The sequence below is a fragment of the Papio anubis genome, chromosome 5 (genome assembly GCF_008728515.1).
Source record: "Papio anubis isolate 15944 chromosome 5, Panubis1.0, whole genome shotgun sequence".
NCBI lineage: Eukaryota > Metazoa > Chordata > Mammalia > Primates > Cercopithecidae > Papio > Papio anubis.
The window spans coordinates 18,792,800-18,818,577 of record NC_044980.1 but is presented as its reverse complement, the minus strand read 5'-3'; the positions used below and the strand labels follow the sequence as shown (position 1 = coordinate 18,818,577).

The following is a 25,778-nucleotide window of genomic DNA, read 5'->3' as shown; positions in this document are numbered from 1 at the left end:
AAAATTATGCCAGAATAAACACTTCTAGCAAGGGCTGAGAAGATAAACAATTTTATCAACAGCATTTTAGTTTCTTAGCTTATGCCATCTGTGAATTAAAGAAATTACAAAGGTACTCAGTGTTCTAGGAGTTAGATTTAGTAAACTTCTCAGTTCATTTTTAACTTAATAATAAATACTTTGAAAAGATGATGATGAAGGTATCTTTTAATGGTGAAGATATTATATTCCAATAAACATTTTGTTTGTCTTTATAATCAAAATGAAACATTGTATTACACTACTTATTTGCTGTTTAGATATCCACCAGGATAGCACAGTGGTTAAGGACACAACTTATACACTTTTTCTCCCTGAGTTTAAATCCCAGATATATCACTTACAGACTATTGTCCATAAGGAGTTTCTTAACTTTCCTATGCCTTAGTTTCCTCATTTGTAGATGGGAACAATTACACCTCACAGAGGTGTTGTGAAGATTAAATAAATTAATATATGTTAATTGTTTAGGGCACAGGTCAGTGTTATTATATTTCAAAAATAATATAAAATTTTTATCCATCAAATCTAAACCATGTAATAGTACCTTTTTATACTCTGAAAACAGCTGTATTTGAGATGGAGAAAGAGCTATTAATCAAATTCCATGTGCTAGGAATTATTTTAGATACATGAACTATGAAATGAACTAGATAATATTCTTTCTCTTAGGGAAAACTGAGTAGACATGATATATTGTTATAATACAAGATGTCAGCCCATACTAACTGTTAATAATATAGGTTTGCTTAAATTGTTATGAATTTAGAGATTAAAAAGAACCAACTTTTCAAAGATGGGAAGCGGTCAGTGAAATATTTGCATGGGAAATTATTTTTAAACATCTGTGGACTTTGGATACTCAAGAAAATAAATTCAGCCAAAGGTTTTATATCCACCCACATTGTCTTTCAAGTATGGAGATTACAACCAAAAAACCTTGAACATTACAATATGCTAATTACCTTAATTTGATTATTACACATTGTATACATATGTCGATTGTTTATATTCATATCCTATACCTCATAAATATGTATAATTATTGTGTCATTAAAAATAAAATGAAACTAAAAAAATATTCTGACCAGATGGAATAATCTACCTAAATATTAGTTAGCACCTTTAATTGGTATCAATATAAAATTCTGTATTTAGAAACAATAAATAATTATATTTCTTGCGGGGGAGTGGAATGAAGGATATTTTCTTGGGAAGTAATGTATCTTTCCAAGAAATACTTGTGAGTACTAATGGGTAATGACAGGCAGAAACCCTGACTGTGATTAACATCAGGATCAGGGTAATGGATCAGAATGTAAACATAGGCCTTGAAAAGTGTACAAACAATATCTCTTTTCCTAAGAAAATAAAATTATAAGCTAAAAAAATTTTTTATTAGTAATAACTAAGAATGAAAAAGTATAAGTCCGAGCTAAAAGTCAAGTATGAGATCTGTAAGCATTACCAAGAGCACAAAAGTAAACAAAAATTAAAAATTACAAATATTTAAGAGAAATGGGAGGAGATGGAAACAGTCTATTTTATTTTAATTGCTATTTATTGTATGATGATAACACAGTATTAGCTAAATTTATAAGAATGGAGATAGTCACTAGAAAAATGTATAAACAAAAATAGAACTTCACACAAGGAAACCAGATGTATCTAAAACAACAAAAAAATAAGATTATAATAAAAATCCATATACATAAAAAGGAAACTAGATATATGATTTCAGTGCCCACAATGATGGGATCCAAACTGAAATAATAAAAAGAAGGAACAGAAAAACACTTTACAATCCTAAAGTGAGCCATTCACTGTGAGTATGAATCTCTCTGTTGCACGTTACTCACCAACATTCACAAAGAAATCACAATATATACAAAGAGCTATGTCTATAAACAGAATGGTAAAGGGTAATAGCTCACAAATTTCAGTCCATGATAGATAAAGTATTTGAAAATGTGAATAATTGAATTATGTAATTAATAAGGAGGTTGATATATTTAATAAATCATTCTCTGCATTCTGATGCTGTATCATTTAATTCAAGTGCCTACAGAATATTTAGTAAAACTGACTACATATTAGTCTTCAAGACTATCTCATTAAAGGACTCAAAGTAAAATAGTACAGATATAATGCTGAAGACAACTAAAGTCATAGACCAAATACAATTAAAAATTAGTGAAAAACATCAGAAAACAAAAAATGACCTTAATCTGAAAATGTATTAACTGCAACAACGACAACCTTCTACTTCAGGAAGGTTCAGGAATTCTCAAATCACAGGGGGAAAAAAGCACAACAAATGGCAGAATTTCTAGGAAAAAATAACTATAATAAGAAAGAACATATATGGAAATTATGGGATGCAAATTAAGTGCTTCTGAAAGTATACTTGTAATTCCAAACATATCAAAGACATAGACTAAAAAAGAATAATATTAGATGAATTAAATATGTAACTAATAACGGAGAATAAAAGAAGAAAATGAATAAAGACTGGTAAACAAAAATATAGATTCAAACCTGATTTTCTGGAAGGAAAGTTTAAAAAATAAACATAAACTAATCTTAATCTTATTAAGATACATGAAAAGACATAGAAAATAAGCAGCTTGGAAACATTATAACACTATTTTCTTAATTCTACACAAATACATTTAATCTGAAGGATTTTGAGGGAAGATTGCTAAAAGCAACTTCAAAGAAACAGAAAACACACATAAACTGATTTCTGAATAAGAAAATGAGAAGCTTGTGAATTTTCCCTAAATATATCAGACTCAATAATTCACTAAGGAATTCTATCAAACCTGAAAGGGCACATAACTGCAATGCTATTTAAAGCTTTCAACACACAGAAAAGAAAATTTCAACTATGTTTCTATATAAAGCAGACAAATTTACATTCCTTTCCTAGGAATGCTCTTACAAATGACCATAAACTAAGCAACTCGAGAAACCAGTGTGCTGTCTCACAGGCCCGGAGGCCAGAAGTCTGGAATCAGGAGTCGGTTGGACTGCACTTCCTCTTTCCTTGGTAAACTTTAAGGACCTGTCCATTCCTCACCTCTTCCAGCTTCTGAAGGCTCCAGTTGCTCCTCAGCTCATGGCCACATTCTCTCTCTGCCTCTGTGGTCATATGACCTCATCACAGTTTCTCTGCCAAATCTCCCATGGCCACTCTTATAATCTAAATTTAACACCTACGTAAATAATTAACGATTATCACCTCTTGTTATAGTTTACTATGTAAGTTAATTGCATGATTTTTCATATTCGTATTTGTTGCAGGGTTGCCATTAGGCCGCTATAGCCAGTCTCTACAAAAGCTATGTCCTTGCCATGTGTAGAGTAGTATTTACCCCATCCCAACATCCCTAAAATATCAATCTATAGCAAAATCAATTCTAAGTCCAAAACCTTATCTACTTATCATCAGGCCAACATTTCTAAAGTCATCATCTCAGTCTAAATCTCATTATCTTAATCAGGTGTGAGTGAAACTCTAGATAGTTTGAATCCTGGGACAAAAATCTTCATCTGTGGACCTGTGAAATTAGAAAACAAATTATCCTCATCTAAAATACAATGGTAGGAGAGGCATAAGATAACTGTGATAGACACTGACATTCCAACAAGGGAAAATGGAAGAAATAAAAAAGTAACAAGTTCCAAATATGTTTAAAACCCAGCATGGAAAATTCCATTAGGTTTCTTTTTTTCATAAGTTTTATTTAATATTTAATTGGCAAATATTAATTATATTTATTATGTACAATGTAATTGGTACCTATCTTTTACTTCAAATATTTATCACTTACTTGTGATGAGAACATTTAAAATTCTTTTAGAAGTTTTGAAAGGTACAATGCATTATTGTTACCTATAATCACTGTGCTGTATATGGAACACCAGAACCGATTCCTCCTACCTAACTGTAACATTGTACCCATTAACCAATGTCTCACCTTTTCCTACTCACCTCTCTATTCCCAGCCTCTGGTAACCACCATTCTACTTTCTACTTAAATGAGTTTGACTTTTAGATTCCATATGTAACTAAGATCGTATGGTTTTTCTCTGTCTATGTCTGGCTTATTTCAATAAATATTCACACATGTTATTAAAAATGACAGTTTTTTTTTTTTAAATAACAGACTAAATAGCATTCCACTGTGTATCTACACCACAATTTTTAAAAATCCTTTTATCCGTTGATGAATACTTTGTTTTTTTTTTTCCATATCTTCTCTAATGCGAGTAATGCTGCAATTAATGTAAAGGTGTAGCCATGTCTTTGGGATACTGATGTCAATTTCTTTGGCTATATACCCAGTCGGGGGATTGCTGGATCCTATGGGAATTCTACTTTCGGTTTTTTGAGGAACCTTCAACTTTTTTCCAAAATGGCGGTACTAATTTACAACACCACAAATACTGTGTTTCCTTTTCTCCACATCCTTGCCAATACTTGTTATCGTTCATGTTTTTGATGATAGCCACTGTAAAAGGCATGAGATGATATTTCACTGTGGTTTTAATTTGTACTTCTCTGAGGTTTAAAGATGTTGAGGAATTTTTCATATATACGTGGCCCAATTGTATGTCATCTTTTGAGAAATATCCTTTAAGTGCTTTGCCCATTTTTAGAATAGAGTGATTTGTATTTTTTTTTTTTATTGAGTAGTTTGAATTCAATCGTTATTTTGGATATTGGCCCTTATCCGATGTACGATTTTCAAATATTTTCTTCAAATCGTGTATTACTCTTCACTCTGTTACTTGGTTTCTTTGCTATGAAGAAACTCTTTAGTTTGACGCATTCTCACTTATCTATTTTTGCTTACTTTGACGATTTTTTTGACTTATAGACAAGTAATCTCAGCCTAGAACAATGTCATGAAAGTTACCCCTCAATGTCTTCTTCTAGGAGATTGATCATTTTAGGTTTTACGTTGTCTTTAATCCATTTCAAGTTAATTCTTGCATGGCTCAATACTTCGCTCTCTGAGTCTGTAGCTCTGCTTGCCCCTGCCCCTATGTTGTGCGTAAAGTACCCGAAGTCTTTTATGTTTCCTCAGAAAGAAATCTTTATCACCTATAACTGCAAAGTTATGATTTCTGGACACCAAACCTGGAGTTTCATCCTGCAAGTGGTTGAATTACAATATAAATTGAGTGTCCAATCATATAGGGGTATCTTTCTTCCGGGGCATGCTAGGGCAGCCACAAAAACTGGAAAAAGTGAGGAATCGATTCTCTAGAGCTCCATGAGACAGTGTGGTTCTCCCATATTTCTGACTTAGTGGCTTCAGAACTTCAAGGGAATGTCTGTTGTCATAACCCAACTTGTTTGTGGCAATTTGTTATGTCATCCCTACAAAACTAATATAGTAGGATTAACAGAAAATAATAAGCCAATACAATATTAAGCAACATTGGCCGGGCGCGGTGGCTCACGCCTGTAATCCCAGCACTTTGGGAGGCCGAGGCGGGTGGATCACGAGGTCAGGAGATCGAGACCATCCTGGCTAACATGGTGAAACCCCGTCTCTACTAAAAATACAAAAAACTAGCCGGGCGTGGTGGCGGGCGCCTGTAGTCTCAGCTACTTGGGAGGCTGAGGCGGGAGAATGGCGTGAACCCGGGAGGCGGAGCTTGCAGTGAGCCGAGATCAGGCCACTGCACTCCAGCCTGGGAGCACAGCGAGACTCCGTCTCAAAAAAAAAAAAAAAAAAAAAAAAAAAAAAAAAATATTAAGCAACATTAAGCAGCTTCATTTATCAGCACCCACAGGACAATTCTAAGCCATTCCAGTAAAACAAAACACATTGCAAGGGGGATGATTCCAGGAATGCTCAGATAGTTCAGGGGTAGACAAATAATTATGCTAGACTGAACCATATGAAATTATCTTTTGTATATGTCATCATACATTTTTGATATCAACAATTTCATATGAGTAAAAGCTAACTTTTAGACAATTTAAAGGACAGGAGTTGCGAATACATACCCAAGTTACACTTGCTGGTAGTTTCTCTCTTCCCTACCAAGTGAGTTTGATACCAGCCACCATCATCACCATGGTGAATGTTGGAATATCAATGAATCCTAATGAGCATTGTCAAATAAAATACAGGACATCTACTTAAATTCTAATTTTAAATAAATAACCAATAAATTTTTCTACAACTGTGTTTCTTGTGATAATTGACAATATACTAAAAACCCTACAGTTTATCCTAAATTTAAATTTAATTGGGCATCCAGTAGTTTAAATGATTGAATTTAGCAACACTGAAAATAGCACTCATTAAGTATGAGCATCAATGATTGTTTTGTTTTGTTTCGTTTTTTTGTCTAGCTCTGTCACCCAGGCTGGAGTGCAGAGGCGTGATCTCGGCTCACCTCAGCCTCTGACTCCTGGGTTCAAGTGATTCTCCTGCCTCAGCCTCCTGATTAGTTGGTACTACAAGTGTGCACCACCACAGCCGGCTAATTTTTGTATTTTTAGTAGAGATGGGGTTTCACCATGTTAGCCAGGATGGTCTCGATCCCTTGACCTCGTGATCCGCCCACCTCGGCCTCCCAAAGTGCTGGGATTACAGGCATGAGGCCCTGTGCCTCGCCTGGGATTTTTTTTTTTTTTAACTCGCAAAGCACAGAAGACAACTTTAATAGTTTACACAACGATTTAAAAGGTGTGGAAGATGGGTACTTGAGTAGTTTTCCCAGAGTTGCAGTAATAGAAAAATAATAATTATAATACTAATACTATAAATACCATTTTTGCTGGATAAAACCAAATAATAAAATAATTTATATTGCATGTATAACTCTAAAATATCCAGGCATAAATACATGAGTATAATTTTCTCCCAGTTTCCCGGTACCAGCAATACAACCTCACCAGCTTTTCTTCACAAATGAGGTTGTTAAAATATTTCCAGTTGCATTAATTCACTTGCTTCTAAACTCCTGTCCCAACCTAAAATAATCTACTCATTTCTTCATGGCTCCGCATGGTTTCCATCCATCCATCTGTCAGTTCTGGCAAACAAGTCCCTCAAAATGAATACCCCCGCCCTGGAGTAGTAAAATGTATATTAGATGATCATCAACATGAAACCACATGTCCGCAGCAACAGCCTGCACCGTAGCAGTCGGTAGGTTAGTATTGAGGCAAACAACACCTAACTTGCCGGGGGATCTGCTAAGAAATGGAATAAGAGATGTGTGTCATCTTGGTTGCAGAGCTTGATAATAATATCAGATACGACTAGAGGTGGCCCAAATCCCTCCACAAATTTCATTGAAAAGTCCGAAAGATGTAAAAGTCTACAATAATAAATAAGTGGAGGTGATTGTTTTAAAATCCAGTGTTACTGTGAGAAAGCAATGCTAAGCATTCCTAGAAAAGTATGTAACTCTGATTTTTAGTTTGAAAGTCTTAAATACCCATATTCAATGAGAAGAACCTTAGACATCATAAAGCCTACCGCGTGCAGCAGGTTAACTGCAAAAACTGTAAACATTAATCTAAAACTAACAGTAAACCCGCCAGGTATTCATATTTCCATGAGCAGGATGCACGATTCTGACTGCCCAGCTCCTATAAGCCAAGAGGGACCATTTTTGTCCACCCAGTTGCTGATAGGCAGCAAGTATGTACCATTTATAGGACGAGTTATTTAAATTTTGATGGGGCTTATTGATAAATTTGTCATAGACAAATTCTCACTTATTAATGTAAAGGAGGAAGGAGTCAAGGAAAGAAAAAGTTTGATGTGTGGATCCAATTAAGAGTATGCAACTCCTCGGCCAGGCACGGTGGCTCATGCCTGTAATTCCAGCACTTTGGGAGGTCGAGGTGGGCGGATCACGAGGTCAGGAGATCGAGACCAGCCTGGCTAACATGGTGAAACCCTGTCTCTACTAAAAATACAAAAAATCAGCCGAGTGTGGTGGCAGGTGCCTGTAGTCCCAGCTACTCTGGAGGCTGAGGCAGAAGAACGACGTGAACCCAGGAGGTGGAACTTGCAGTGAGCCTAGATCTCGCCCCTGCACTCCAGCCTGGGTGATAGTGTGAGACTGTCTCAAACAAACAAACAAACAGAAAAGAAGAGTATGCAGTTCCTCAGACAAGATAGGTATTAGTTATTTTGTCAATTTATTTCTAGTGCGGATACCTTAGGGAAAAAATGGCTTCCATTTGATAGGTTGTAAACTTCAGAAGCAAATACTCCTTGAGAAATATATAACCTGAAAATCATAATGTTTGTGTCATATATCAATGCATGTGTATTGTATATATGATCAACTCCGGAGAATTTGAATTTTTAAGATATAAAGATACATATATTTTGGAAACTGGTAGAATACTGTAGTGGCTTATCCTCATCAATGTCCCTGTAATCCTAGTTTTCTAGGTTCTTAATATATGGTTTGGAAATGAAATGATACTTTGCCTCTTGTGTAATCTCCAACCCCTGAGAAGGCCAATTTTCCAAGGCAATTCGGAAACATTGGGGAACTTATTATAAGTATTATAGTACTGAGCATTCTGTTTACGGGATCCTGATAAGGATCCTCTTTCTAGTTAGCTTTTGCTTGGTTGCTATGAACTGAAGGGATGTTTCTTCCTTCAAAATTCACACGTTGAAATCTAATCCCCAGTGTGATATGATGGTATTTGGAGGTGAGATCTTTGGGACATAATTAGGTAATTAGAGTGAAACCTTCATGAATGGGATTTGTGTCTTTGTAAGAAGAGACAAGGGAGAGATGGTTTCTCTGTTGTGTGAGGATACAGCGAGTAAGAGGCTGTCTGCAAACCTGAAAGAGGATGCCTGCCAGATACCAGCTCTGAAAGAAACGTTAATGTTAGACTTCCCAGTCTTCAGAAGTGTGAGAAATACATGTTGTGTAAGCCACCCAGTGTATGGTATTCTGTTATAGCAACCTAAATTGACTATGATATTGACCCTTAATGTAAAGGACAATGCCTGAATTTCTCCACAGGGAATGACCATTCTGTTCCTGCCAGAAAAAGAAACTTTGAGATTGAAGCAGGCTTGTACAAAATCAGTGGCCTAAATAGAAATGAAAATTCTCTATTCTGCTGCTTGTCACAGATCTTTAACAGGAAGAGCAGCATCAGTGGACACTTCACCCAGTTTAAAATGGAACACTGGTCTCTGAATCACCTTCACTCGCCTCACCATGGGAACTTTTAACTTTTAAAACGACATCTGTTCATCTTGGGTTCACACAGCCTTTTTTATCCATCATGCTAAACACTTTCCAAATGTTTAGTTCTTATCTGAAGAAGTAATTCCTCTTGAAAACATTACCTAGCAGTCCTCACACACTCCTGAATCTGAGTTTGTATTCTTCCTATTGATAGGTCCATAATACCAAATACATATTATTGCACTAAATACAAAATGCTGAGGTTCCATTTATGCCTTAGATGTTATTATTAAAATAATCTTCATAATCTGTTTTAGAACAAAGCTAGGATGACTTATCTCTATCTCAATTCTTTTATTCTAAAAAGGAAAAAATATAATGTGTATTTGAAAAGTAATGAAAGTCATAATACTGGAAATCTTATTTTTTCCCCACAGCCACTGAACTATGAGAAAAAGAAGTCGTATACCCTCAACATAGAAGGAGCAAATACACATCTTGATTTTCGCTTTTCTCACCTGGGTCCTTTTAAAGATGCTACCATGCTGAAGATCATTGTTGGGGATGTAGATGAACCACCACTCTTTTCCATGCCCTCCTACGTCATGGAAGTCTATGAAAATGCCAAGATCGGGACCGTCGTTGGTACAGTTTTGGCACAAGATCCTGACAGTGCTAATAGCTTAGTAAGGTATGGCATGCTTCAATCGTTTAGACATATAAAGATTTTTATTGCCTCTCATAGTAATTAAACATTAATAAAATTACAGTTAAAAGGCTTTATTTCTACGTTGTTTTCTGCGAATGTACTTAAATTATAGTATTAATTGATTTTTATCTGAGTAGCTTAGCAGATGGATTTTTGTCACATTAAGAACATATTTTGCTATCTCCATGAATGTCTTACTGGCCACACGTTAATTTTTCCATTTGACTTAATGGATGTGAGTGTAATTCATTGAGAAAATTGTTGTAGAGCTATTTAATCACAAACTGGAGAATCTATTGGTCCCTTAATAATAGGAAGTGTAGATATAGCACAAAATGGAATGATCTGGGGATAATACTCATCTCTCACTGACTCTGGTTCCTTTGGTCAGCCTAGCTGTGTGGCTTTCTCTTTGTATGTAAAAGTAGAAAAATAATGTCTGTGTCTCAGAGCTGTTGTGAGGATGCATGAAGCAATGTGCATAAAGCACCCAGCAAAGCGGCCTGCACCTAGTAGTCACTCAATAAGTGCTAACTTGTCAAAGACAGTATAAGATGCAAAACACTCTGAATACAGGAAAATCGGTGTGGGAACTCTATTGTGACTACTTACCAGCAGAGTAATCTTTTACAGTCATTCAACCATGTGGAATGTCAAGTTCCAAATATGGGAACAAAGAATAATAATGCTACATAAATATGTTGATACTATTCAGTTAGATTAAAATAAAGGACTTAACTCATTGCCCAGCATATAATAAGTGATCACTGAATAATATTTGTATTATTTTAGTACATCATGCTGGAGAGATAATTAGAGCTTCTTCTGCATCATCCAAAGAGATTTTTTTGTGTGCCTCATTTATAACAAAATCAGAAAGGCTGTGTACATGTGTAAAACTTCTTAGATATCCTGTGTTTATATGCATGGAAATCCTGTCTCTAGAAAGGTTAAAATCCTTAATAATCTTTCTATTTTTCACCATGAAGTCCTTGTTTTTCATTCACTTAACAAAAGCTAATATTCTGAATAGTCTCCTCAGTATCTATGGAATATTTGTAAAAGCTCTGAATTTTCTTTTTCATAAGCATGACTGTTTCAGTTAAAAATAATCCCCCTAGCACCCATGCAGGTAATGAAACAATTTTATGTGCACAAATGTGTATATTCAACAATCCTACTACATCTTCAAGTGCAGAAACGGTATCCTGTCACACTAACAGCAAGAGCTAGATAATGCTTGAAGAGGGAGGGTCGGTAAACTATGCAAAATAATATGCATAAACCAAGTTACAGAATCAATCTCTAACTAAGGAATAGAAATCTAAGTTAACATGTTTCATGCTCAACCAAACGAAAGTCCATTTTGCTTCAACATTCCATAGAATGCCATGTTTTTAGTTATACTTTTGACCTCAAACAGTAAGTATAATTTGTTCAGGTTTTTTAAAAAAAAGGTAACACCATAAAAGATCTGTACAAATGAGACTTTCTTTACCAAAAGTACCCAATATCTTTTGGGAATAGAGATGCTTCATGATATAAGTTTGCTGTGAAAATATTAAATAAACATTGACAATATATTTTTAATTAAATTTGATGCTAATGATAATTTCTGTAATTCTTAATTAAAAGAACAGGAAGTCCAACCATTTATGTTTAATTTATATTTTATTAATACAAAAATGTTGTACGTTTTGGGAGATATATGTGATAATTTGACAAATTCATATAATCAAATCAGGGTAGTTGTGAAATTCATCACCTTATATATATATTGTTTCTTTACACTGAGAACATTCATATCATTATCTTCTGGCTGTTTTAAAATGTACAATCCAGTGGGTACAAATATATACATTTAGATGGAAGAAATAGAACCTAGTGTTTGATAGATCAGTAGGGTGACTATAGCAATCACTTTTAGACTATGTTTTAATCACTTGTAACATGCAATATTGCAGTAGCCCTCATGATAAAGAATTATACATGTGCATACACACACAGACACACACACACACAGCATCTTGAACTCCAGGGAAGAAATAGACTTGGAAAAAAATGTGCATTGTATATCATGCATAATTCTCCACGGAAGAAGAATGAAATATCTGGGCCCGTAGCCCAGCCAAGTTGACATGTACAATTAACCATCACACCGTGTTTAGAGTAATAATGGTCTGAGGGAGGTGTGCATGGAGAATGTATTCCAAAACTTTCTGGAGGCAATGAACTGAGGAAAATTGAATTGAGACTCATAATCCAATTAGAAATTAGAGAAATTAAGAATGAAGAAAGAATTGTAGTTTGTTGTACATGAGGAGCTTGGGTTACCTGTGGGAATAGGAAGTAATGAGATTGGAGAAATAGATTAGATACAGATCATGAAGAGGCTTTCTGCAACGGTACGGTCTTTGAAATTAATCCTGGCAGCAATGCCAATAGGGAGAGAAATGAGAGGAACTTTGATAATTATAACCAAAACAATGACAGGAAAATTTGCATTTCAAAATAAACAATAACAATATTTAAAATAATGTGAAAGGTAAAATATATGTGGTGAAATGTAGGTCAAAGGGAAGAAATTGAGGTTGAGGACAAACATGTTTTAGCATTATTCTATATGTTCCAACGTATATGAAAACACCTCTTCCCACATAGGACTGTGATTCCCACATGGGGGCAACATCCACCCCCTTACAAGGGACAGTAGAAAATGTCTGGAGACATTTCTAGTTATTACAGCTTGGGATAGTGTCTTAGTCACTTTAGGCTGCTATAACAAATTACCTTCTACTGTGCGGTATAAACAAGATACATTTATTTCTCACAGCTCTAGAGGCTGGGAAGTCCAAGATCAAAGGGCCAGCCTATCTCATATCTGGTGAGTGTCTGCTTCCTGGTTTGCAGAGAGCCCTCTTCTCCCTACATTTTCACATAGTGAAGAGCAGAAAGAGAGAAAGAAAGCAAGCTATTCTGTTTCTTTTTATGAGAGCACACATCACACAATGAATATCCCACCTGTTTTCTCTCTTAGTCAGTTTGTCTGCTAAGAAGAATTACCATAGTCTTGATGACTTAGAAACAACTGCAATTTATTTCTCACAGTTCTTGAGGCTGAGAGTCTGAGATTAGGTTGCCAGAATTGTCGGGTTGTGGTGAGGGACCTCTTCTGGATTGCAGACTGCCAAGGTCTCGTTTTCTCACATCTTGGAAAGAGGTAGCTAGCTCCAAGCTCTTCTTGTAAGGGCACCAGTTCCATTCATGACAGTTCCATTCTCATGACCCCATAATCACCTCTAGAAATTTGTACCTCCACATGCCATGACATTGTGGATTATGGTTTACTATATGAATTTGGAGGAGGGGGATAAAAGCATTCAGCTTATAGCAGGTAGGGTGTTACTGGCATCTAGGGGTGGAAGTCAGGAATGGTACTAAACATTCTGAAACACAGGATAGCTCCCACAGAAATTATCTGGCCCCAAGTCAATAGTGCTAAGGTTGAGAAAACCTGACATAGAGTAAAACAAGCTAAATGGCAAATGAGTAAAACTGGAGTACTAATTGTATTCATGGGAAGAAATTTTGAAAAGCTATTTTTCAGAGATAGATGTCTATACAAATCATATACATGAATAGTTATGTGAATGTTTCAATGTGTACTTTCAATTAAAATATGATGTCATTAATTGTCTCAGTAATTACCCTATATCATTGAGAGCACTTGAGTGAACACTTACTAGGAAACATGCACTCTCCTGGTTGTTGGGATGCAAAGATGATTGGTACATAGTTTCCAAATGTTAAGAAGGGAAGCATAAATCTATTAGCATATGCATTATTCTTTCTGCTTTGTTTTGGTTAGAGAACTAAAATGAATCCTGCTAAAGCTGCCTTAAAATAATTAGACTCCATAGCTGCTGTTTGGGGGCATAATTTACATAATATTTATTCTTGATTTTAATAAAAATGTGTCAGTCACATGGGCCTCTGGGTACAAATAGTGAATTTAAAAAACAGAAAACATTAATAAAAACAAAAGCAAGCCTTATACTTCCACCTTTCTCAGGGACCAAATGTTTGTACTAATTAAGGAAAAGCACACTGAAAAGATGTACTTTGCAGTGTGCCCTGAAATGCAATTAACTCCAAGTCTGTAGAATTGGTAATGAAAGGGAGTTTGAGCTTTGCAAGCATTTGTGAAAAGCTTCCTGACTTCGGTCTTTTGTATTTTACTATTGTACTTTTGTACTTCGGTCTTTGTATTTTACCATTGTACTTTTATAACTTATTAGTAACACTCTTCAGATTTCATAGAGAATACAATACCTAGGTTTTGTCTGTTTCAACTCTAAACAAGATGTGTAACTTGCAGCAATATAAAGTATATATAAAATGTAAAATAAATTATTGTTGATTGTAATCACCATGTCAGGCTGTGAAATACTAGCTGTTATTCCTTCTAACTATATTTTTTACCATCATCCCAATTATCCACCCCACCACCACTACCCTTCCTAGCCTCTGACAACCATTATTCTACCCTTTCTCTCCTTGGGTTCAATTGTTCTAATTTTTAGCTCCCACATATGAGTAAGAACATGTGAAGTATGCTGTTCTGTGCCTGGCTTATTTCACTTAACATAATGTCCTGCAGTTCTATCTGTGTTGCAAATGACAGGATCTTATTCTGTTTTATGGCTGAATTACTGTATTGTGTGTATGTACCACATTTTCTTTATCCATTCATCTATTGATGGACACTTAGGTTGCTTTCAAATCTTGGCTGTTGTGAATAGTGCTGCAGTGAATATGGGAGTGCAGATATCTCTTCAGTGTACTGATTTCCTTTCTGATATGGCTTGGCTGTGTCCCCACCCAAATTTCATCTTGAATTATAGCTCCCATAATTCCCACGTGTTGTGGGAGGGATCTGGTGGGAGATAATTGAATCATGGGGGTGGTTTCCCCATAGTGTTCTCATGGTAGTGAATAAGTCTCACAAGATCTGATGGTTTTACAAGGGGTTTCCCCTTTCACTTGGCTCTCATTGTCTCTTGTCTGCTGCCATGTGAGACGTGCCATTTGCTTTCCACCATGATTGTGAGGCCTCCCCGGCCACGTGGAACTGTGAATTCATTAAACCTCTTTTTCTTTATAAATTACCCAGTTTCAAGTATGTCTTTATCAGCAGCATAAAAATGGACTAATACACTTTCTTTTTCATACATACATAGCAGCAGGATTTCTGGATGGTAGGTAGCTCTACATTTAGCTTTTAGGAAACTATCAAACTGTTCTCCATAGTGGTTGTAATAATTCACATTCCCACCAACAGGATATGAGGGTTCCATTTTCTCCACATCCTTTGCCATCATTTTTTATTGCCTGTCATTTTAATATAAGCCATTTTAAATGGGGTGAGATGATTTCTCATTGTAGTTTTGATTGGCATTTCTCTGATGATCAATGATGTTGAGCATCTTTTTATATGTCTGTTTGCTATTTGTATGTCTTCTTTTGAGAAATATCTACTCAGACCTTTTGCTCATTTTTAATCAGATTATTAGATGTTTTTTGTATAGATTTGTTTAAGCTCCTTATATATTCCAGTTATTAATCCCTGGACATATGGGTAATTTGAAAATATTTTTTCATTTTGTGGGTTGTCACTTTCCATTGTTGATTGTTTTCTTTGATGTACAGAAGCTTTTTAACTTGATGTTATCCCATTTATCTATGGTTTATTTGGTTGACTGTGCTTGCGGCATATTACTCAAGAAATCTTTGTTCAGATGAGTGTCCAGGAGAGTTTTCCCAGTGTACTCTCTTCAGAGTTTCACAGGGTGAGTTCATAGACTTAAGTTTTAATACATTTTGAATTGATTTTTGTATATAGCTAGAGATGGGTGTCTGGTTTCAATTATCTGTGTATGGATATGCAGTTTTCCCAGCACCATTGTAGAGTCATTTATTATAGTTATTGCAGACTGGGCTTGTTTGTGCCTGTCATTCTTAGGGACTCTTCCAAGTACTCAAAGGGGATTAACTGAGTGTTGTGATCTAAGTCTTTGGTCATTGCAGCCATATCTGCATTAGGGGGCACTCCAAACCCAGTAATGTTGTGACTCTGAGCATTGTGGAAGTACTGCTGTAGTGGTCTTGCGTAAAATCTAAGATAATTCCCTGTATTGCTAGGCAAAGACTTTTGTCCTCTTCTCTTACATTCCTCTAAACAAATGGAGTTTCTCTGTCCATGTTGATCTGCCTAGAGCTCAGCAGAGGAGTGACATAAGCATCACTGTAGCCACTAATGCCAAGACTGCACTGGGTCAGATGAAATGAGCATATCACTGGATCTCACCCAAGGCCGCTGATTACTAATGCCTGGCTACTACCAATATTGCCTTAAGTCCCAGGGCTCTTCAGTTAGCAAGCAGTGAATCCAGCCAGGATTGTGTCCTTCCTTTCGGTGATGCTAACTCCCATGTTCCGCAGCCCAAGACAGGTCTAGAAATGCTGTCCAGAAGCCACAGCCTGGATTCGAGAACCTTAGGAATGTACTTAGTGCTCTATTCTACTGTGGCTGAGCTGACACCCCAGCCACAAGATAAAGTTCTTCCCACTCTTCCTTCTTTTCTCAAGCAGAAGGAATTTCTGCCGCTGTGGTATGTACTGCCTGGGTACCGCCCATCTTTACTCAAGGCCCATGGGCTCTTTTGTCTGCTTTTGCTGAACACTGCCTGGACTGAGCCTCTCCCTTCAGGGCAGTTAGCTCCACTCTAGCCCAGCACGGGTTTAGAAATGCTATCCTTTACCCAGCGCCTGGAATCAGGCACCCCAGGAGCCTGCTTGTTCTCCACCTCTCTGTGGTCAAGCTGGTATCCAAGCCGCAAGACAAATTACCCATTACACCTCCCTTTCCTGCCCTTCAGCAGGAGTCGTCTCTCCCCATAGCAACTATATCTGGGAATACCCTGGGTTACACCTGAGTCTCATTCTCACCAAAAGCCCACGATGAGTAGTGTCTGGCTAGAGTTATGCTTACTCAAGGTCCAAGAGAGCTTTAGTAAGGAGGTCATGAATTCCACCAGGACTGGGTTCTTCCCTTCAAGGCAGCAGGTTCCCTTCTGGCCCAGGTGTGTCTAGAAATGTCTGAGAGCCAGGGCTTCAGGATTCTGTCTGCTGCCTTATTCTACTGTGGCTGAACTTGTATCCAAGTTGCAAGATGAAGTCCTTTTTACTCTTCCCTCACTTCTACTCAAGTGGAAGGAAGGGATCTCTCCCAGAGCTGCAAGTTGCACTACCTGGGGTTGGGGGAGGGGTAGCAGAAGCACTCCCTTGACCACTCCAGCTGGCTTCTCACTATGTCGTCTGCACTCCAGGTCCACTGGCTCCAAGTCCAGCACAGCACCAAGGCTTACTCAGGAATTGCAGTCCTTCTGGCCCAGACTGCCTTTCAAGTTCATTTAGGACTCCAGAGTGCTTTAGGGCACAGTGGTGGGGCTAGCCAGAACTCAGGTTTCACCCACGGGGTTGGATTATTTCTCTCTAGCCTGTGCTGGTCTCAAGCCTCACTCCATAGGTGCAGACTGTGTTCTGTCCCTTTTTGCTTTCTGCTCTCACAGGGAGGTACTGAGTTCCAATGCAAAGTCTCGTAATCATTGTGTTCTCCCTCCCCAAAGTGCACAGATTCTCTCTTTGTGCTCTGCTGCCACTACCAGGGCATGAGGGAGGGGTTGTGTAAGCGATTCAAGGTTGTCTTTCCTGTGCTCTTCTGTGCCCTGTTCATTAATATGATGTAAATACCAAGTACTGTGATCAGACACTTGATTTTTAGTCCCTATGAAGGTGTTTTGTGAGTTCTTCAATTCAGTGTTCCTGCAGGGTTGACAATCTTTGTAGGGTTCTATACCGATATCTTGCTGCACCTTCTTCTCCAATCATCACCTTTTTGAAAAAATAAAATTAGAGGCTGGCTGTTTACCAGCAGTGAAGTCTTTCATTTAAACAGGCTACACCATTTGCTCACAAATTACAAATAGAATTCAGGAATTTCACAGATTAGCTACTGAGAGATGAGCAATCTCATGTTGAGAACAAGAATCTAGAGAGCTTTTGGAAATGTGGCCTTATGACATGTGACTATTAAATAGTTGCCATTCATTGTCTCCTATCTGTTGGCCATGGACTTTATATATCATTCCATAAACTGCTTTACAACACTGAAACTGTCTGTATTATTGATTCCATTCTATAGATGAAGAAACTAAAGTTCAAAAAATTAACTAACTTGATTCTGTTTTCAGAGTGATAACATGACATTTTAATGCAAATCCAATTTGGCTTTACTCTGAAAACTTTGTTTTTGTAACCCAATATCCTCCCTCTTATACACTATAGCTAATAAAAAATGAAAACATATTAACAAAATGACTACATTTACAAAAATCAAGTTTCAAAAATTAGAAACAAATGTATATTATAAATGCTCAGAGAACCATTAATCAAATGCCACTACCTGGGGCCTTCCGTTTTATGGGTTTACTCCACACATTGGAAAAGGGGATGCTAAAAACTGGCAAGTCTTTTTTTAACTTTAGCATGGTAGTAATAAACTTGCTCTTAATTTTATAGTTTTTCAATATTGTAGTTAAAGATGTACATTACTTGATTTAGTATTTAAAAAAAAAAGTTGGAGTCCCTGAATCAACATTTCTCATATGATGAAAAGCTTTAGCACCTGAATTTACATGACTGAGTATATGTCCCATCTTTCCTTCTTTGCATCTTGATTTATGACCTGAATTTATCTACACATTTACTTCTTGTTGAGAATTTGAATGTTTTCCTTGAATAATAACTTTAAAGCAATAAATAATTATTTTGCGTAATCATTTCAAATGCTTATGATGACACTATCTATAAAATAAACCATAGCCCAAATGTATTGTGATCACATTGGAAACTTAGCCAGATTTAAAAATATTTTTACATTTTAAACATAAGGGATACTTTTAAAGAAATGGATGCAAAGTATTAAAAGTATTTTCTCAGCCTATTCAGAGATTTATTGTGACCTTGGTAAGGTGAATTTATTCGTAAATAATGGTACACTGAATATACTGGAAGCATTCACTTCTTTTTGTTTTTAGTTTGCTTTCTTCTCTACTTTTGAAATTTTCACATCATTGGTGATGAGTTGGATTAGAAATACCAAATTATTTTGGATGTTATAACAACAAAAAAAGAGAGAGATTTTGGAATAATGGTAAGGTCTTTTGGCAAAGTTCAAGAGGGAAAGTGAAAAGAAATTATTAAGAGTTTGAATGCAGGATTTCAACTTTTGAAACAAAAGATGAAAAATAACCAGTAAATATGTTTTAAAATGTGTTCGTGTTAAAGGTATCTAATATACAATAACTTTTTCTCATAGACCAAATTTAGTTATGATAATATAAAATTATTTCCATGTTCTCTTCATGGCAATCCTCAATGTATCATCAACAAAACTCAGCCATTGTGTTCTGATCCAAAGGAAACAGTCCATTATGGATATTTAATGCAAATCCAGTAGAGACAGACAGAAAGCAAACTCTTGCTTAAAATCAAAAGTCTTTGTCTATAACCTGTGTTTTGAAATTGTATCACATTACATATTGCTGATATTAGAACACTGAGATTGATTAATGCTTTTATTGTTCAATGTCATAAACACATGATGCTTGAGAACTCAAGGGGACATAAAGATGACTAGACAACTCTATTCTTTCACAGATGAACATGTCTGTAGACTTTGAAGGCTGAATGGTCCGAAAGCATATAGCTAAAGATATTATCTCATATAAAATGATTTTTTTTTCCCACAGGCAAAACTTTATGATACATTCAGTCATACAACTACTTTTTTTTCTGTTTTGGCCTATTTTAAAAAATTCAATATGTTTTTTGGGAACAGGTGGTGTTTGGTTACATGAATATTTTATTTAGTGGTGATTTTTAATATTTTGGTGCACCCATCAGCTGAGCAGTATACACTGAACCCAATGTGTAGTGTTTATCCTTCACCCTCACACCCTTTCCCCCAAGTCCCCAAAGTCCTTTGTATCATTCTTGTGCCTTTGCATCCTCATAGCTTAGCTCCCACTTATGAGTGACAAAAGACAATGTTTGGTTTTCCATTCCTGAGTTATTGAACTTAGAATAATAGTTTCCAATTCCATCCAGGCTGCTGCAAATGCCATTATTTCATTCATTTTTATGGCTGACTGGTATTCCATGGTATATGTATACCACATTTTCTTTATCCATACATTCATTGATGGGCATTTGGGCTGATTCCATATTTTTGCAATTACGAATTGTGCTGCTGTAAACATACCTGTGCAGGTATCTTTTTTGTATAATGACTTCTTTTCCTATGGGTAGATGCCCAGGAGTGGGATTGCTGTTTCAAGCAGTAGATATCCTTTTAGTTCTGTGAGGAATCTCCACACTGTTTTCCATAGTGGTTGTACTAGTTTGTACCCCCACCAACAATGTAAAAGTGTTCCCTTTTCACCACATCCATGCCAACATCTATTATTTTTTGATGTTTTGATTATGGCCATTCTGGCAGGAGTGAGGTGGTATCACACTGTGATTTTGATTTGCATTTCCCTGATAATTTGTGATGTTGCATTTTTTTCATATGTTTATTGGCCAATGGAATATCTTATTTTGAGAATTGTCTATTCATGTCCTTAGCCCACTTTTTGATGGGATTGTGTGTTTGTTTTTTCTTGATGATTTAAGTTCCTTGTAGATTGTGGATATTAGTCCTTTATAGGATGTATAGATTATGAAGATTTTCACCTACTCTATGGGTTGTCTGTTTACTGATTATTTCTTTTACTGTGCAGAAACTATTTACTTTAATTAAGTTCCATCTATTTATCTTTGTTTTTGTTGTGTTTGCTTTTGGATTCTTGGTCATGAAATCTTTGTCTAAGCCAATTTCTAGAAGGATTTTTCCAATGTTATCTTCTAGAAGTTTTTATGGTTTCAGGTTTTAGATTTAACTCTTTGATCCATCTTGAGGTGACTTTTGTATAAGGGTGAGAAATGAGGAGCCGGTTTCACTCTTCTACATGTGGCCTGCCAGTTATCCCAGCACAGTTTGTTGAATTGGGTGTCTTTTTCCCACTTTACATTTCTGTTTGCTCTGTCAAAGATCACATGACTGTATTTGGCTTTATTTCTGGGTTCTCTATTCTGCTCCATTGGTTTATGTGCCTACTTTTATACCAGTACCATGCTGTTTTGGTGACTATAGCCTTATAATATGGTTGAAGTCAGGTAATGTGATGCCTCCAGAATTATTCTTTTGCTTAGTCTTGCTTTGGCTATGCAGGCTCTTTTTTGGTTCCATATGAATTTTAGGATGTTTTTTCTGGTTTTGTGAAGAATGATAGTGGTATTTTTTTTTATTTTTATTATTTTTTTTTATTATTATTATACTTTAAGTTCTAGGGTACATGGGCATAACATGTAGGTTGGTTACATATGTATACTTGTGCCATGTTGGTGTGCTGCACCCATCAACTCTTCAGCACCCATCAGAATTGCATTGAATTTGTATATTGCTTTTGGCAGTATGGTCATTTTTACAATATTGATTGAATCCATCCATGAGCATGGAATATGTTTCCATTTGTTTATGTTGTCTATAATGTATTTCAGCAGTGTTTTGTAGTTTTCCTTGTAGGAGTTTTTCTCCTTCTTGGTTAAATATATTCCTAAGTTTTGTTTGTTTGGTTGGTCGGTTGTTTGTTTTTTTGCAGCTATTGTAAAGGGGTTGACTTCCTGATTTGATTTTCAGCTTGGTCATTGTTAGTGTATAGCAGAGCTACTGATTTGTGGACATTATTTTTGTACCCTGAAACTTTGCTTAATTCATTTACCTGTTCTAGGAGCTTTTTGCATGAGTCTTTAGGATTTTCTAGGTATAGGATCATGTCATCACCGAACAGCAACAATCTGACTTCATCATTACCAGTTGGATGCCCTTTATTTCTTTCTCTCATCTGACTGCTCTGACTAGGACTTCTAGTACTTGAAGAGAAGTGATAAGAGTAAGCATCCTTGTCTTGTTCCAGTTCTCAGGGGAAATGCTTTTAACTTTTCCCTGTTGGTTGTGGGTTTGTCATAGATGGCGTTTATTACCTTACAGTATGCCCCTTCTTTGGTGATTTTGATGAGTGTTTTAATCATAAAAGGATGCTGGATTTTGTTGAAATGCTTTTACTGCATCTATTGAGATAATCATGTGATTTTTGTTTTTAATTCTGTTTATGTGATGTACCACATTTATTGACTTGTGGATGTTAAACATCCCTGGTATGAAACCTACTTGATCACGGTGGAATATCTTTTTGATATGCTGTTGAATTCTGTTAGACAATATTTTGTTGAAGATTTTTGCATAGATGTTCATCAGGGTCTGTAGCACAGCAGAAAAAAAGAAATAACAAAGATCTGAGCAGAACTAAATGAAATTGAAACAAAAAACACACAATACAATAGAAAAATGAAACAAAAACTAGTTATTTTAAAAGGTAAATAAAAATGGTAAACATTAGTGAGATTAACCAAGAAGAGAAGCAAGAAGATCCAAACAGGCTCAATTAGAAATGCAACAGGAGATATTACAACTGATACCACAGGCATACAAAAGATCATTCTAGGCTTCTATGAACAACTTTGTTCAACTAGAAAACCAAGAGGAGATAGATACTTTCCTGAAAATATACAACCCTCCTAGATCATGTTCATAAGGGTCTGATGCATATATGTTCACCCGGTCTGTGTATTGGTCTGTAATATTCTTTTTTTGGTTATGTCCCCTTTTGGTTTTAGTATTAGAAAGATACTGGCTTCATAGAATGACTTAGGGAGGATTGTCTCCTTCTCTGTCTTGTGAAATAGTGTCAATAGGATTGGTACCAATTCTTACTTGAATGTCTGATAGAATTCAGCCATGAATCTGACTGGTCCTGGACTTTTTTTGTTGGTAACTTTTTAATTACCATTTCAATCTCACTGCTTGTTATTGGTCTGTTCAGAGTTTCTATTTTTCCTTGTTTAATGTAGGAGGATTGTATATTTCCAGGAATTTATCCATCTACTCTTGGTTTTCTATTTTATGTGCATAAAGTTGTTCATAATAGCCTAGAATGCTCTTTTGTATGTCTGTGGTATCAGTTCTAATATCTCCTGTTTTGTTTCTAATTGAGTTTTTTGGATCTTCTTGCTTCTCTTTTTAGTTAATCTCACTAACGGTCTATCATTTTTATTTATCTTTTTAAAGAACTAGCTTTCTGTTTCATTTATCTATTGTATTGTATGTTTTTTGTTTCAATTTCATTTAGTTCTGCTCTGATTTTGTTACTTCTTTTCCTCTGCCGTGTTTCAGTGTGATTTGTTCTTGTTTCTCTACTTCCTTGACATGTTACCTTAGATTGTCTATTTGTACCCTTTCAAACTTTTTGATGTAGGCATTTAATGCTATGAACTTTCCATTTGGCACCACTTTTGCTGTATCCCAGAGGTTTTGATAGGTCATGTCACTATTGTCATTCAGTTCAAAAAGATTTTTAATTTCCAATTTTATTTCATTGTTGTCTCAATGATCATTCAGAAGCAGGTTATTTAATTTCCATGTATTTGCATGGTTTTGAGGGTTCATTTTAGAGTTGATTTTCAATTTTATTCCAATGTGGTTTGAGAGAGTACTTGATATAATTTTGATTTACTTAAATTTGTTGAGAATTGTATTGTGGTCTATCATATTGTCTGTCTTGGAGAATGTTCCATGTGCTGACGAATAGAATGAATATTCTGCAGTTGTGGGATAGAATGTTCTTTAAAGATCTGTTAAGTCCATTTATTCTAGGATATAGTTTAAGTCTCTTGTTTCTTTGTTAAATTTCTGTCTTCATGACCTGTCTAGTGCTGTCAGTGGAGTATTGAAGTCCCCCACTATTACTGTGTTGCTGTCTATCTCATTTCTTTGGTTTAGTAACAACTTTTATATTTAATAAATTTGGAATCTGCAGTGTTATGTGCATATATATTTAGAATTGTGATTTTTTTTTTCTTTTGGACTAGTTCTTTTATCATTACATAAAGTCCCTCTGTCTTTTTTTTTAACTGCTGTTGCTTTAAAGTTCATTTTGTCTGATATAAGAATAGCTACTCCTGTTTGCCTTTGGTGTCCATTTGCATGAAATATCTGTGTCCACCCCTTTATCTTAAGTATATTAGTCCTGTGTCAGTTGAGTCACTTGAAGACAGCAGATACTTGGATGTGAGTTTTTATTCATTCTGCCATTCTGTATCTTTTAAGGGCAGCATTTAGGCCATTTACATTCAGCATTAGCATTGAGATGTAAGGTACTATTCTATTCATTATGCTATTTTTGGCCTAAATACCTTGGTTTATTTCATTGTGTTACTGTTTTATAGGTCTTTTGAGGTTTATGCTTTAAGGAGATTCTATTTTGGTGTATTTTGATAACTTGTTTCAAGATTTAGCTCTCCTTTTAGCAGTTCTTATAGTGCTGGCTTGGTAGTGGTGAATTCTCTCAGCATTTGTTTATCTGAAAAAGACTGTATTCTCCCTTCATTTATGAAACTTAGTTTTGCTGGATACAAAATTCTTGACTGATAATTGTTTTGTTGAAGCAGGTGAATGATAGGACCCCAATGTCTTCTAGCTTGTAGGATTTCTGCTGAGAAATCTGCCGTTAATCTGATAGGCTTTCCTTTATAGGTTGCCTGGTGTTTTTGTTTGTTTGCTTGCTTTTCCACACGTTTCTTAAGATTCTTTCCTTCATCTTGACATGAGATAACTTTATTACTAGGTGTCTAGGAGATGATCTTTTTGTGATTAATTTTCCAGGTGTTCTCTGAGCTTCTCGTATTTGAATGTCTAGATCTCTAACAATGCCAGAGAAGTTTTCTACAATTATTCCCTAAAATGTGTTTTCCAAACTTTTAGACTTCTCTTCTTCCTTGGGAGCACCAATTATTTTTAGGTTTGTTCATTTAACATAATTCCAAACTTCTTGTAGTCTTTGGTCATTTTATAAATTCTTTTTTTCTTTTTCTTTGATGAATTGGGTTAATTCGAAAGTCTTGTCTTCAAGTTCTATAGTTTTCTTCTTCTACTTGTTTGATTCTGTTACTGAGACTTTCCAGTGCATTTTGCATTTCTCTAAGTATGTCCTTGATTTCCAGATGTGGTGATTTTTGTTTTTACTTATGCTGTCTATTTCAGTGGAGATTTTTTCATTCATAACTTGTATAATTTTTTTGGATTTCTTTAAGTTGAACTTCTTCACTTTTCTCTAGTGCTTCCTTGATTGGCTTAATAATCAACCTTCTGAATTCTCTTTCTGGCAATTCAGAAATTTAGTCTTGGTTTGGATCCATTGCTGGTAAGCTAGTGAGAGCTTTTTGGGGTGTTAAAGAACCTTGTTTTGTCATGTTATCAGAATTGTTTTTCTGGTCCCTTCTCATTTGGATAGACTATATCAAAGGAAAGATGTGGGACTCAGGGCTGCTGTTCAGATTCTTTTCTCCCACAGGGTGTTTCCTTGATGTGGTGTTCTTCCCTTTCCTCTAGGGACGGGGCTACCTGAGAACCAAACTTCAGTGAATGTTATCACCCCTCTGGATCTAGCCACCCAATGGAGCTACCAGGCACTGGGCTGATACTATGGAGTGTTTGCAAAATGTCCTATGATGTGACCCATCTTCAGGTCTCTCAGCTGTGGAT

The 25,778-nt window shown here is 35.9% G+C and overlaps 1 protein-coding gene across 10 annotated transcripts in view; it reads left to right on the top strand.

Moving 5' to 3' along the window:
- Positions 1-25,778, top strand: part of CDH18 (cadherin 18) — a 1,104,333-nt gene that overhangs the window by 989,807 nt on the left and 88,748 nt on the right. For all 10 annotated transcript variants that reach the window (XM_017959458.3, XM_017959453.3, XM_021940114.2 and 7 more), the window contains one exon: positions 9,684-9,937. In XM_017959458.3, coding sequence (XP_017814947.2) covers positions 9,684-9,937 — 254 coding nt within the window. The remainder of the gene's footprint in view (positions 1-9,683; positions 9,938-25,778) is intronic.